Here is a 15086-nt window from a genome sequence, read left to right on the forward strand (position 1 = left end):
GCGCATCCATCCTAATTCCGATTCCTCATTTCTTAATCTTCTCCGCTCCGGAGCCCACGACGACTCTACCCTCTTCCATCCCTCCTCCGCTCTCTCCTCTAAATAAGTATAAATAATTAGCGAGAGCGAGAGGGAGGGAGGCAGCAGCGTGTAGAGCCCGAGAACCAAAACGCGACGACTCTCTCTTCTTTCAGTTTAGACTGAGGGAGATCGATCTGATGCCGGACAAGTCGATGGACGACGCGATGGAGGCGGCCGCCGGCGCCCACTTCAGCGGCTACCGCCTCGACTCCCTCCGCCTCTCCTCCTCTTCCACCCCCTCCTCCCCCTCCTCTGCCAAGGCCATCCACACCCTCGACGACGACTCCTCCTTCGCCCCCCGCCAGCCCTTCGTCATCGGTAACCCTAATCTCATATTCCTCACCTCTCTCTCTCTCTCTCCGAACCCCGATTAAGGATTTTTTTTTGGATATTATTCTGTGATCTGGCTTAGGGGTTTCGGGGGGTACGGCGTCGGGGAAGACGACGGTTTGCGACATGATCATCCAGCAGCTCCACGATCACCGCGTCGTTCTCGTCAATCAGGTACAATAAAGATTTATTTTCTGAGATCTTGCGATCTCCTCTTATCAAAGCAGCCTCCTTTTTCAATCTTTTTATTGTTCCTTTTGAGTATAAATGTCATGGGTGCTGAGAAGTTTTGATTTTGATCTCATCTTCTCATGAGAACAGAATTGAACAGACATAATGGCAGCGTAAGATGTGAATATGGAGATTGAGTTTTTATTCTTTAACTTTGGTGGAGGGGATCTGGTGAGTGAGGGATGTGGGTCACATTCATTATGCTATGGATGCTGGGTTAGACTCCATATATTTGAGTGCAGAGACTCAGCAGGGCCTTGTTGCAAAGGGAATAGAGAACTTAATGGGGGAGGCCTTCTCAAGATGGATGTAGGTTGGGTAATGGGCTAAAATCACTTAAAAGCTAATGTTATGCTACTCATTTGAAAGTCTGCAGAAGCAGCTGTGACATGTATGCTTTTGAATGGATCAATGAATGCCCGCTACTAGCCTTCTAAAGTCTATGTTTCTGAATCGATGAGGCTATGTAAAAGGTTAAAGACGCTATCCTTTCATTGTTAAATGTGTTTAATTAATGCTATTATCTTTGTTGAAGACTTCCACATAAACTGCTTGACCTGCTTACAAAGCAAAAACGAAAGTCACTGCCAGCTGACATTAGTTAAATCAAGTATTGTTTTACTTGGTCACACACTCCCAACACTTTTATATGCCTAGTAGGCCTGCTAATTGGGCTGGCAAGTCAATACCTTAAGATGTCCATGTTAGGCTTCCTTCATGTCCTAAGTTTGACACAGCCAAACCCCATATTCACATATGTTTACTGCCATCTATCTCCCTGAGCTGCTCTTAATTGAAATCAAATACTGTATTAATTGTATGGCATAGCTTGTCCATTCATGTTAGCTCTACACGGTACTGGTATGCCATGTTAGCTGGAATATGACTAATTTTTGTTTCAATAGCTTGACAACCATCCAATTTAATTCCAGGGTATTTCTTGGTATCCGTAATGTATTGATTGAATATGATGCATGATATTGGTATCTAAGTGATTGTTCTCCAAAAAGGCTCCTCAAATAAGATTTTATACTTGTTATTTTTTTAACCCTTTATATTTCCTTATCTGATAATTATCTCTTTATATATTTGATTTGCAAGGTATACTCAGAATCCATTAACTGCATACCAACAAGTATGCCCAGTCCCTGTACGGTATGATGAACGTTCATGACTGGCATGATGCTTGGTAGTAATATTTCTAGCCCTTGTTTCCAGACCTAGATAGACCATCCCTTTTCTTTTCCATCATCTTATCTTTGTCTCTCCCTTTTCTTTTCTTGGGGAGTAAAATCTCTCTCTCTTAATTTATCTTGAACATTACAACATACAAGACTTTCTAGCTTCCTTTTAAGGTCTTTACAGTGTATCCAAGATTCATTACTCCAGACAGTGCTTAACCAAGTTAACTGGCATTGAAATTTCCTTACACATAAAATACGTGAATATAGGAACCATATTTCGATCTGCCAATTTATTTACCCCATCTGGTTGAAGTAAATTCAAAATGTGCTGTTGATAGGGATTCTCAGGCCTGAAATGAAACCTCATACCAACAGTAGCAGCATTCATAAATTTCCTTAATATATACAACCACTGTTGAACTCTCATTCAATTTAAAACAGCAATACTAAACAAATTTCAAAGAGCAAAGCATACATTTGAGGCTCTGCCTTAGACATTGCTAAGTTGCCTGTTGCAACCTATTAGACTGGTCACTGTAGTCTAAGAAGGTAGTCTAAGAAGGATGATGTATCAAGATTTGAAAACAAGGTGAGGGACTAGACCATTTCACCTTATTACTCCCCCACCTCCCTACTTGATTTCTATCCATTTTCTTTGACCATATTTTGGCTCAAATATCAGAACTCATATTGTATGTAACAGATTGAGATATTATTTAACTATGATGAATTGATATTTTCTATATTCATGTGAAGTTACAAAATGTGTATTACTAATATTTCCCACTATTGAACTTTTTTGGTGAACCAATTTGCCCCTGTATATTCATTCAAAAGTTGTGATCATGCAGGATTCATTTTACCGTGGACTGACAGCAGAAGAAGCTGAGCATGTCCATGACTACAATTTTGACCATCCAGGTAAATGTTTTATTATATGTTACGTTTACTCTTGTTACTGTAATTTGATGGAAAGAATGCACGGCACACAGCAGTGATGAGCATAGGATTCACATGTATTATTTAGTTGAGAAATTTGTTCATATGGATTTGCTTAGGATGTCTAATACTTGTATCTTTTCAGATGCCTTTGATACTGAACAACTTCTAGAGTGCATGGGCAAGCTCAAAAGTGGGCAATCCGTCAATGTTCCAATCTATGATTTTAAAAGCCACCGGAGGTGCTCCGATAGTTTCAGAAAGGTATGTCATCAGGCAGATAACTTAAATATATTAACACCCTGTAATGATTCTTCTTATTGAATTTTTAGGAGGTAGTTCATATATAATCATGTTTTCTCTTTTCCAACAACAACAAAAAAGATTTGGTTAGAGGGAGTGTTATCTTGGCAAGAGAGGATAATGTAGGTTTTTTTTAGTGTTCATATTGTGTTTCTTGGAGGAGAAAAGGTCGAATTCATTTTGCACTAACATTGAGCTTATTCCTTAATCACAGTGCTTAGTTGACTAGTGTAAAAGATGATGTTGCCAACAACAGAAGCTACTCTCATGGATTTTTCCACCATCAAAATTTATACACTAGAAGCTGAACATTGTTAATTTGCTTCTAAGACATTAAAGCTTTCTTTTTTTATTCTTCAACAAACAAATTTAAAAATTATATTTATTATATCTTGAGATTTATGACTATCCTATTTGATGAGTGGTAGGATCTTAATTTTGCAATGGGTGTGCCTATATTATTAACTTTAATATGTGAAGCGATAAACAGTCAAATAGTAAAAGCTATTGGTGGTACAAGATCAAATGACATTGTAGATATAGCAAATGGAGTATTGATTTTGGTGAAAACCCCATAGTGCTGCTGGAATTTTGTAGGTTTCACTGACAAACTGACTCATTTGGTTTTCTATGTTCCTAATATAACATACACCAGAGCTAGTAGATGATACACAAATGATATGTCAAACATCAGGATTTTCATAATCTTTTGATTGAAAGTTGAATGTATATATTCTTTAACTTTTTCATATAAAGTGGTTATACTTGTACATGTTAACAAGTTGCTAAGCTCTTAGGGTGAATAAGCATTTTCCAATAATTAAAATTGAGGTGATGAAAAGTGCTTTAGATTTAGGAAAGATTAAATCATGGTGTCCAACTTTCTTTTGGATGGAGGTTCCCAATCCTGCTCTTTCTTTTTATACGAGCCCCATTTTCAATTATAAACAACAACTTTTTTTAGCTTTTCTCTCCTTCATTTTTATACATCTTTTCTGGACCTCTGATGTTCAATGTCATCTTAAATCCAAGTATAGTTGTTGCAAACTAGAAACCATGATAATCTAAAATGTTAAGACAATAGATCATTTACAGTGACGCAAATTGCAAAACTGATATTCAGTAATATGTACCATGGTCTTGTTCCTTCATACCAAACATTTTTAAGTTTCCTCTTCATACCAAAAACATGCCTCCGTAGAACTAATTCATTTTTTGCATTCTAAAGTGAGATGTGACAAACTAAAGTGTCAGTGTGTTTTTTGTTTTAATGAACTACCTGCATTATAGTTGTTGCAAACTAGAAACCATGATAATCTAAAATGTTAAGACAATAGATCATTTACAGTGACGCAAATTGCAAAACTGATATTCAGTAATATGTACCATGGTCTTGTTCCTTCATACCAAACATTTTTAAGTTTCCTCTTCATACCAAAAAACATGCCTCCGTAGAACTAATTCATTTTTTGCATTCTAAAGTGAGATGTGACAAACTAAAGTGTCAGTGTGTTTTTTGTTTTAATGAACTACCTGCATTATATTTCTTAATGAATTATATATCTATATGAGACTTCCAGAGGTGAAACTTCTTGTCTTATGGATGATTAATAAACTATTAGGTCCTTAAGCCAGCTTTGAACTTGGTTCTACAGTTTTGTAGTTTCAGATCAGCTGACCTGTGTTGCCTGCTGCAGCTCCCTGTATTCCTGATGTTTGGTAGTGGAAATATGGCCCATCAGGGGCCTTATGGACTACTGAAAAGGCTCCATTGTGTATAACTGTTGGAAATAATATCATACTAAGCATAGGGTGGTTATTCATAGTTTCTGGTGGAGAGAGTTAGGACAATAGTAAGGCTAATGAACTTAACGATCTTCAAAGAGGTTAGATAATACAGTAAAGGGAATAGAAGTTCTAGGTGTAATTTCATTTAGGTAGAGGGGTGATTGGAACACTGCCATTGAAGTCATTTTTGAAAGATAACTTTGTGCCATCTTTGTCCTGATGTCTTGACTTATCTTTTTGTATTTTTCTTCCCTTTTTTGTAGTGGCATTGTGTTTTGCTCAGAATAGCCTCTAAAAGCTTAACTGCATGATTACCAATAAATGCTAACTGAACTATTAAGAAACCCTTTTTTTGTTTATGATTGATAATTTTTTTTTTTTAATCAAAAAATCTTTGTGATTAAAATGATACAGGAAATACTTTCATCGTTTTGTAATTTTAAGCATGTATTATTTCTAGTTATCTTGGTTTGGAAGAGTAACTCTTGATATATTCTGATCAAGGATCTTGTATTAGGTTAATGCATCAGATGTCATTATTTTGGAGGGAATTTTAGTTTTCCATGACCCACGAGTCCGTAACTTGATGGACATGAAGATTTTCGTTGACACAGGTCTCTTTCTGTTTTGTCTTACTTTGTCCATTTGTTGCATATGTGACTGTTCATGTTTTCTTTATTTTTTTTTTTAAAGTTGAAGTGGATTATTTATAACAAGCGAGTAATCTGTTCATGCAGTCCATTTAATGGTGGTTTTTGATAACATAACTGCAATTGGATCATTGTTTGTTCATTTAATGATATTCTGAATTTTATATACGATCAGATGGCACACATGGAATATTTTTGATGGCAGAATAAAGAAATAAATATTACCCTAATTTTGTTGCATGACATACCAAATATTTCCTAAAATATCAAAGTTGAAAGATTTGAAAAGTCTCAGATTGTATATCTGTGAAACCCCTACTTCACATTTCTAGTAGGTTTTTATTTGCAAGGAAAAGTTAGATTGCAGCAACCAAATATTTGACTAGCTGGCTATTCATTGTTCCTAGAAGTTGATTTCATTTCAGATGGATTATATCTAAAACAAGCAAATGACATGTTCTTTAGAACTCATCATGCTTGATACCCAAGGAAAACTTCGTGCTCCTCTGATCTTTGAAATGCTACCAAGTAAAATGCTTTTAATCTAAGGCATCTAGTTAAGCAGATAAAATAGAAATCATCTGTACTTTGAATATGTATTTTTTGGTAAATTAGGAATATTTCTCTCTGAAACATCTTTTTTTTGGTAAGAGTTTCTGAAACTATAATCAGTCACTGAACATATAATTTAGTTGAAGTACATGATATGCTTGACAAAAAAAAACGCGTCTTAATGCCACACATGCGGACGCGAAAAAAAAATGCATCTTAATGCCACTCTGTGGCATTAAATGGCCCGCGCAGGCTGCCAGCCCGCGTGGGTGCGCTGCCCTGCGCGTGGGTGTGCGGGGAAGCCGCACTTGGGTTGGTGTGAATTGGCTCGGTTCGCACCGGTATTGGCTTGTGCCGGTGCCGGTTCGCACCGGTACACAACGAAAAATGGCTGGTTTCGGCCCTTAGGGGCCGGAACTATTTTTCACAGCCAAACCGTACCGGTTGGGGCTGGTACCGGTATGGTACGTGCTGAACCGGCCAGTTCAGGCGGGTTCAGTAGACCTTGATCTGGTTAATTGCAACATGCTGCAAAAAAAAAGAAGATAAAATTTAACTAGTAATTGGAGATATTTTAAATTTAAGTTGTCTTGGATGTAAATCAAGAGCAGGTTAATATTTCATGTTAGACAAAAGGCCCTTGCTATTTTAAAGCTGATATAAGGCCCAACATATGTTGATGTGACTCTTTGATCTTCCCCCATTTTTCCCTAATGTGATTGAAACTAGTGCATATGGACATGAAAATGCAGTTAATTTGTATAATTTTGGATTCAAACAGATATGTACCATTTTAATCTATGCTACATCGGATTTTCCTACATATGTCTCTTATTCCATTCTCTTCTATATGTTGCGTTTAGATGCTGATATAAGGCTGGCCCGAAGAATAAGGCGTGATACTATCGAGAGAGGTAGAGATGTGAACTCGGTCCTTGAACAGGTAGAGTTTGGATATAAAGTTGTTTTCTATGTTGTTGATTTGGAATTTTTTTACATTGTTGGCTCTTATATTGTAATCTGGAAATCTTTTTTGGGACTATGCACATGCACTTAGCGCCTCAACAGACTGTGTACATAGATGTAACGTATACTTTTTTTTATGGTGCTATATTTATTAATATAGAGAAAAATTATTGTCAGTTCTCTTATATCAAGATGTTGTATTAGAAAGGAATATATGATTAAGCAAACAAAGAAAGCGGATGTATGACCTGTAGACTCAAAACTAGAGTCATATGCAAATCCACACATCTCGAGCTAATTAAGGCCCAACTATAAGGTTTTATATTTGCTGATATTTACCACCACTAGAATATCTTTTCCTTGAAAACTTTTCTATCATCTACAATCGCCAAAAGACATAAGTACCCAAACTCACTTGTAGCTACAGAGAAAACTTTGTGTGAACATTTGGTATTTTTTAATCAAAACCTAGAGGCTTTTTTTCAAAGCACAAGTCCTTTTTCTTTTGGAGAAAGGAAGGGGGTGACCCTCCTAGGTATCATTTCCCAGGTTCATATTTTTGAAGAATGTGCCCACTAGCATGGAATCCAAAACCTCTAGCTGCTGAGCAGAGGAGTGTGACATCTGGGGCAAGCCCAATGGACAAAGCACAAGTAAATGTGAAATGCACTGATAATTGCATGGCAACATATATGCGCGCGCGCGCACAAACGTAAGATTCATTATCTTAATTTCATTGATATTAATGGCTTATAGGCATGCAATCCCATAGATTCCTCATGGTATGTGCTTTGGATTTTTATGTTCCATAGTGCTCTGCAATCTCCTTTGGAAGGCATTAATCATTGTATTTTTGACCTATGCTGAAGCAATCCTGAACTTTTAATGGTCATTCTCTGATCAATAGTGATTCACATTTGTTTGGTGCTAACAGTTGACATGATCTTCATGTAGCTTAATGAGAAATCTTTCTTCAAATTCAATCAAGACATCAAACAACATGCAAGACTTTACCATATACTTTTTCTAGGTCATTGACCTCTTATCCTAAATTTTCTACCAGTTGATCATTATAAACTTTGCCTCATTGTCAATTGTCCTTGGTATAGCGCTTAGCTTATTCATTGATTTGCTTGTCATCTGTTTTCATTTTCACTCCATTGCTTTAGTTTCCCAATAGTTTGTGTAATTAATGTAGCCCTCATTCATTCTTTGACATATTTTTATTTTTAAAAGTAATCTTTTGGTTCTCCCTGTATGAAACCAATGAAATGATATAACTAAAGGTCTGAAACAATAAAATTACTGATACTTCTTTGTTTATTATTTATTATTTTCCTAATTTTTCTGAAACTGAAACTTATCTGATTGAAACTGAAATTGAGTTTTCAGACCTTCTCTTACTATCATTCAACATGGATCTCTTCTAATAATCCAATTGACCAAATTAGTCCAGTAATGTGGCCCCAACCTTACGGGACCTTTCTCCTGTCTTTCTCAGCTTGGACTAGTATTTGGCAGGTGCAATGCTTGTGATTTTCCTTTTTCTTTTCTTTTTTTCTTCAGAAAAGATGAGAAAATTTGATAGATTACTATGATTTCATCAGTCAAGATTGTTTGGAGTAGATTCGATAAGTATACTCATCTTTTAATCTTCATTTACTTCTGTCTCTACCTTGGAGTGAAAATTAGGGGGCCTATGTCTTCACAAAACTGTGTATATATAAAAGAGTAGGGAGGCGCATGACTCAATGATTGCTTTTGGAGATGAACTCTGTTGTGTGGAGATGTAAAAGAAGGAAGTGTATGTGGACCCCACCTTCCAGAGTCTGCATCATGATAGTGCATATATTTCCTAACAATCTATGCTTCTTTAGGAGAGTCCTCGTTTATGAACTTGTTTGAATTCTAGCAATACATATGTTACCTTCTTTCATCATTTTTTTGGTTGAAATTTTTATTCGTTCTTTTGATCAACTGATTGTTGTTCATCCAGTCTTCATATGTCTTTTTCTTCTTAATATATCAGTGTCTCTGCATTATGATAGTGGAGAAGTATGTATATTTGCTAATAATCTGGGCCTCCTTAGCACAGTCATTGTTTTGCAACTTGTTTGATATTCTAGCAAGATCTGTTTTTCTATCTTTTGTCTTTTCTTGTGATCAACTGATTGTTATTCACTTAGTCTTCAGATATCCTTCCTAATATGATAAGTATCTCTTCATGTTTTTCTTCCTTCATCTTAGGTAATTCATGATATCCTTATCCTTTGTATTACTAGCCTTACTAGTTGTTATCCAGCATCAGTATCTCTGTATCATTTCATCCCTTCTATATTACTTGTTATTTTCTGTTCATGGAGCATACCGTTTGTCGCAATTTGAGCTTAAATGTTGCATATTTCTATCTAGGAGAAAAGTCATTCCGTGCCATTTATGATTACTTATGCCATTTATGATTACTTATCTCTAAGGCTCTTTTCCATGATACAATCCTCTATATAATATTCAATTATAATTGCTAAAACATAATTTTTCTAACACATACCCAATATTTTTGTAGATTTCACAACCTTCAATTTTCTTTTTTCTTTTTCTTTCCTCCTTGACATAAGAACAATGGTGTGCAAAACTCATGGCATATAAATCAAGTAATGTTCTGAAAGATTTTATTATGTTTATATAAAGAACTGATACTCAACATTCGCCTGGAATTTTCTTAGAGCCCTTGGTCTGGGATAATTGAGAGTTTAGTCATGAAAAATATTGCCAAAATTAGCAGATTGTAAGCATTTATTTTTACATTGATATTTGAAGTTATTGGAGCATGCCATGGTAAACTGCTTATAAAGGTATCCCTCAATGATATAGCTTTTCTTCTGGACCTTTCATCTTATGGAAATCATATCTCTTGTGTTCTGGAATTGTTAAATATTTTATTGCGTGTGCAGTATGGAAGGTTTGTCAAGCCTGCTTTTGATGATTTTGTTCTGCCATCAAAGAAATGTGCTGATGTTATCATACCACGGGGAGGAGATAACCATGTTGCAATTGATTTAATTGTACAACATATCCGGACAAAGCTTGGTCAGCATGACTTGTGCAAAATTTATCCCAATGTATATGTTATTCAATCAACATTCCAGGTAATATCTTTGTTGAATTGCTCCCAGTAATGATTTATTATATCTACCTGATGAACATCCCAATCTTCATATATTTTGTTGTTTCAGTGGTTAGACCTTGCATATTAATGTTTTTGAAGGCTCATGTGAACAGATACGAGGAATGCATACACTCATTCGTGATAGGGAGATAACGACACCTGACTTTGTCTTCTATTCAGATCGGTTAATTCGTCTGGTAAATTATCCTGTGTACTTCCTACTCTTAATGAATATGTTGATGTTGGATACAAATGGGTAGTATGTTCATCATTACTGTAGTAATTATTTTGTGAAAAAAATGGCATTTTAGGTTGTGGAGCATGGTCTTGGTCATCTGCCATTCACTGAGAAGCAGGTGGTCACTCCAACAGGTACATCATATGGGAGTCTTTTTCCTTTTCTGTCAGGCATCTTTTATATTCAAACCATCAATAATCCATGAAAAGATATCTAGCAACCAGACTGATTTTCAAATTTCAACCTACCAATTAGGTGGTTGCCGACACCATACCATGCAAACGTTGCTGGGATAGAAGTGGGAAGGGGTGAAGGAATGGGACATTGTGGATATGCCGAGATCATCTGTTTAGGAAATTAAGAGTGGTCCCCATTACTTTGGCTTATGGCACAATATTGTTCAAAGTAGATTATTTATGTTGTCATTATGCAGAGATTTTATTCTTCATGAAACAGGTAAAAATCATAGATCTTGCTTGTTTAACTCTAAATTTATGACCCTAGACTTGTGCACATGCAACAAAAGGCTTCCTGTCATTAAAATTTATTGAATGATCAGGTCATGGTTTTGCCTAATAACAATAAAACTTCTAAAATTCAAGTGTGCAGAAACACAAACTATGTAATTTACCAATTTGAACACCCATAACTCAGCATTAGGAAATAGACATGCTTAATTCTTTTGGAGAAGTGGAAGAGATATTAGTTTTATAAATGAGGGAAGGGGAAATATGCAAGAGCAAAGTAGTAGATGTTTATCATGTGGTGAGATTGAGCCTGCTTTTTTAGTTACCTTGGAAACCTATGTTTGTGTCCTCATGAGTATGACTAGTTGACTGGTTGTTTCTATCACTATTTGCTACTGCTACGATAATTTGCTTTTTATAATAATTTAAACAAAATATTATTTTTGTTTCAATTTTTTCTTAAGCTCAAATAATTTTTTATGATGAAATTCGTTATATATTTTACTGATGTTTGTAAATTCTAAATATGTAAATATTCTATTTTCTTTTACTCAAGAAGAAATGGAAAAATTAATTTGATTTTGATTGCACCCCCTTTCTTAAGCCATCCCCCATGACTTGATAGCCACGTTAAATGTAGTATGGATTCTAGGGTGTTTGGTTAATTCAACCAAGTTTCCTGTTCATCATTTTGTGTTACCCTTTTTTTTCAGGATCTATCTACCCTGGAGTTGACTTTTGCAAGAAACTTTGTGGAGTGTCTATCATTCGAAGGTGAGCCTTGCACCAGGTGTTACTTTAGTTTATTCAGTAAACTAATACTGCCATACAAGTTCAAAAGTATCTTGATTTAGTTATGATTAAAATTTAAATGATAAAAATAATCACAAGCAGTAAGCCTTGTGGGGTTGGCTATAATTCCTTGTTTGCCATTACTTCCAATCCATGGCTAGCTTTATTCGGTTTTTCTTACAACTTTTAGATACTTGTACCACTAGTGATTGTAGTTATTGGTTTGACATGATAGGTATGTACAGTGCACAATACCCAATTATCACACATTAGCATCCATTGGGCCGACATTGTGAAACAATATAAAATAATACAGTCAATATCAATGTTTCAAAACTACAATTCAATATTCTCGTCTCAAAACTCGTATAAATCATTTTAGTTGCCACTATGGAGTCTTAAAAAAACATCGTTGACCTTGCAAATTTATTATGCTCTCTTACATCTTCAAGGCATGCAATAATTCGGAACGGAATCGTCTTTCCACTTTATCTGCCCTTCTTTAATCTTTTAGTGTGCCCCCATTTATCTCTCCGTTCTTATTTGTATTACATCAAGAAATTTGTACATAAAGCACTTATGTTCTTCTACTGATTTCTAGAACTTTATCATCCATAGTTCACCTTAATTATCCCTATTTGAGAGTATTGAACTCTGTTCTTATCACATCGACGAACACTATTATCATATGCAAATGAAATATAGATGCACTTAAATTGAGAATCATATCCATTGCAAGTTTAAAAAGGAAACGGCTAGCAGCCAACATTGGTATATGGCCATTACAATCAAGAACTGACCTATACTGTAGCAAGCACACTCTAGTGAACACAACTAAGCCTTAATCCGAGAGTAGTTCCAGTCGAGTACGTGTATCCTTTTCCTCCCTTTCGCTCAGTTTAGGGCCATACTTTTTGAAAGATGTTGGGATATCAAATCCTTCTTTATTACTTCATTCCATGTGAATTTTTGGTTTACCTCTGCCCCTCTTCAATCCTTCTATATGTATCAAATCACTCCTTTGGTGCATTCTTCGGCTTATATTATACATGTCCAAATCATCTAAGTTGTTATTCTCTCAATTTGTTTTTAATTGGTAACTCTGTCTTTTTATAAGTGATTTAATTTCTTATTTTATCTTTTCTTGTATTGCCACACATTTTTATTTTGGCCACACTTATCTTGTGCATATTATTGTTTTCTGGCTAACTAACATTTTATACCATAAGTATAGCTAGTTATATGGCTATATATTTAGAAGGTATCTTATGATCACATGATATCCGAGTTGCACTTCTCCATTAAATCTAATCTACCTTAATCCTATGGATGATATCCTCTTCAATCTCTTCTTATGATTAATCGATTCTAAATACCAAAAATAATCTCTTATAAACTTTATGATCCTCAATTTTCACTCTACCTTCATCTCTATCCTATTTTTACCAAAATTGCTTTTCATATATTTTGTCTTTGCCCCACTTAACTTAAAACTTTGAATTCTAAAACACTCCTCCATAATTCCAACTTAGTTAACCTTAATTTTAGTTTTCTTTACTAAGACTATATCTTCTGGAATATATCTAGTAAGCTCATCTATAACTAGTGCAAGAAGGTAAAGGCTTAGAGTAGATTCTTAGCGTAAACCTATTATGATTAGAAATTCACTAGTATTATCACCAGTAGTTCTCGCGCTAATAACCGCTCCATTGTACATATTTCCTTAATCACATTAATATATCTAATAAAAACTTTTTTTCTTTTTTAACACCATCATAAAACTTCTCTAAGCATTTTATCATATGTTTTCTCTAAATCAATAAAAATCATATGAGATTGCCTCTTTTCTCTATACTTCTATTGATCTTCGAATGAGAAAAATAGCACCCATGGTTGATCCTGACATGAAACGAAAATTAGTTCTCTATTCCTTTTGTGTCACACCTCAATATATGCTCAGCCATCCTCTCCTAAAGTTTTATAGTATGGCTCATGAGTTAATACCATGATAGTTAGGATAATTTTGAATATCACTTTTATTCTTATAAATCGACACGATAATATTTTTCCTCCATTTATTAGGCATTTTTGTCTTCAGAATTTTATTAAACAAATTAGTCAGCCAAGTACTCCCATGTCGCTTAGTCACTTCCAAATCTAAATGGGGATTCTATCAGATCTAACCATTTTTCCTAATTATACTTTTTTTTTTGCCTTCTACTTTTTTTTTTTTGGGCAACCCTGGATACTTTCATTTTACATGTATATTTAACATTTCTACCCTCAGTAGAACTAGTAAGATATCCTAATTCATCTACATGACTTCCATTAATTATCTTATTAGAATACCTTCTCCATTTTTTGTTTTATCTTATCCTCCTTGACCAAGACTTTTGGATCTTGATCCTTGATGCACTAAGTTAAGTCCATAATTTTTCTTTTTTCAAGTCTTTCAATCTTATAGATATCTTTCTTCTCTATTCTTAGTTTCTAACTTACAATATAACCCTTCATATGTCCTAAATCTAGCGTCTCGTACTGCCTTCTTATCTTCATACTTAGCCAGTTTATAGCTTTCATACACTTTTCTATTCTTACGTTTAGGTAGTCTTCTATAACACTCTCTTTTAGCCAATTGAAACTTTCTTATTTTACCATCAAATTTTCTTACTAGATGACCCTTTTTCTTTTGATTCTCCTAATATTGTTGTAGCCACTTTCTTAATACTGTTAATCATTTCTTCCTATTTGGTATTGATTTTTCTTTGCCTTTTCTCCTAACCACATAGTCTCTTGTAGGCAAGCTTTGCTGGCTCTCCCAGCTATTGTATCTATCAGTTTCCAAGTCGCTAAATATATTCTATTTTCTTGGATTAACCTCTTTGCTCATACTTGTGCATTAAAATGTGAGAACCTAGCTTAAGTGTAACCACATCCGAGCACCGAATCTGAGTCAAACTGGTTCCAACCGGCCGGTTCGGGCTGAACCGGCCGGTTTGGCTTGGTTCAACAATCCCTGATTTAACACTGTTCTTATTTGGTTGGTTGCAGTGGTGAAAGCATGGAGAATGCTTTGCGGGCATGTTGTAAAGGAATAAAAATTGGTAAAATTCTTATTCACCGTGATGGAGACAATGGTAAACAGGTGAGCATTTAATATCTGTTGCATTATTTGCTTTAATGATTAGATATTGGTTATTTCTTTGACTTAATTAATTTTTGTTAAATTTGTATATTCAATTTGGTTTTGCCCTAAACAGCTCATATATGAGAAGTTGCCCAATGACATCTCTGAACGGCATGTTCTACTTCTAGACCCTGTGCTTGCTACAGGTACAGTTCCATGCTGTTTTTCTTTTTTTAAAAAAATGTAGCATATTTATAAAGTTGAAAGTGTAC

General features: G+C 35.1%; 1 protein-coding gene across 1 annotated transcript in view; it reads left to right on the top strand.

Moving 5' to 3' along the window:
* Positions 1-15086, top strand: part of LOC103716149 (uridine kinase-like protein 1, chloroplastic) — a 16792-nt gene continuing 1706 nt past the window's right edge. Inside the window, exons 1-12 of the mRNA XM_008804036.4 lie at positions 1-399; positions 494-585; positions 2678-2747; positions 2911-3029; positions 5374-5470; positions 6922-7001; positions 9976-10170; positions 10304-10387; positions 10502-10562; positions 11609-11669; positions 14739-14832; positions 14948-15020. Coding sequence (XP_008802258.1) covers positions 219-399; positions 494-585; positions 2678-2747; positions 2911-3029; positions 5374-5470; positions 6922-7001; positions 9976-10170; positions 10304-10387; positions 10502-10562; positions 11609-11669; positions 14739-14832; positions 14948-15020 — 1207 coding nt within the window. The 5' untranslated portion in view covers positions 1-218. The remainder of the gene's footprint in view (positions 400-493; positions 586-2677; positions 2748-2910; positions 3030-5373; positions 5471-6921; positions 7002-9975; positions 10171-10303; positions 10388-10501; positions 10563-11608; positions 11670-14738; positions 14833-14947; positions 15021-15086) is intronic.

Source organism: Phoenix dactylifera, unplaced genomic scaffold (genome assembly GCF_009389715.1).
Source record: "Phoenix dactylifera cultivar Barhee BC4 unplaced genomic scaffold, palm_55x_up_171113_PBpolish2nd_filt_p 000345F, whole genome shotgun sequence".
NCBI lineage: Eukaryota > Viridiplantae > Streptophyta > Magnoliopsida > Arecales > Arecaceae > Phoenix > Phoenix dactylifera.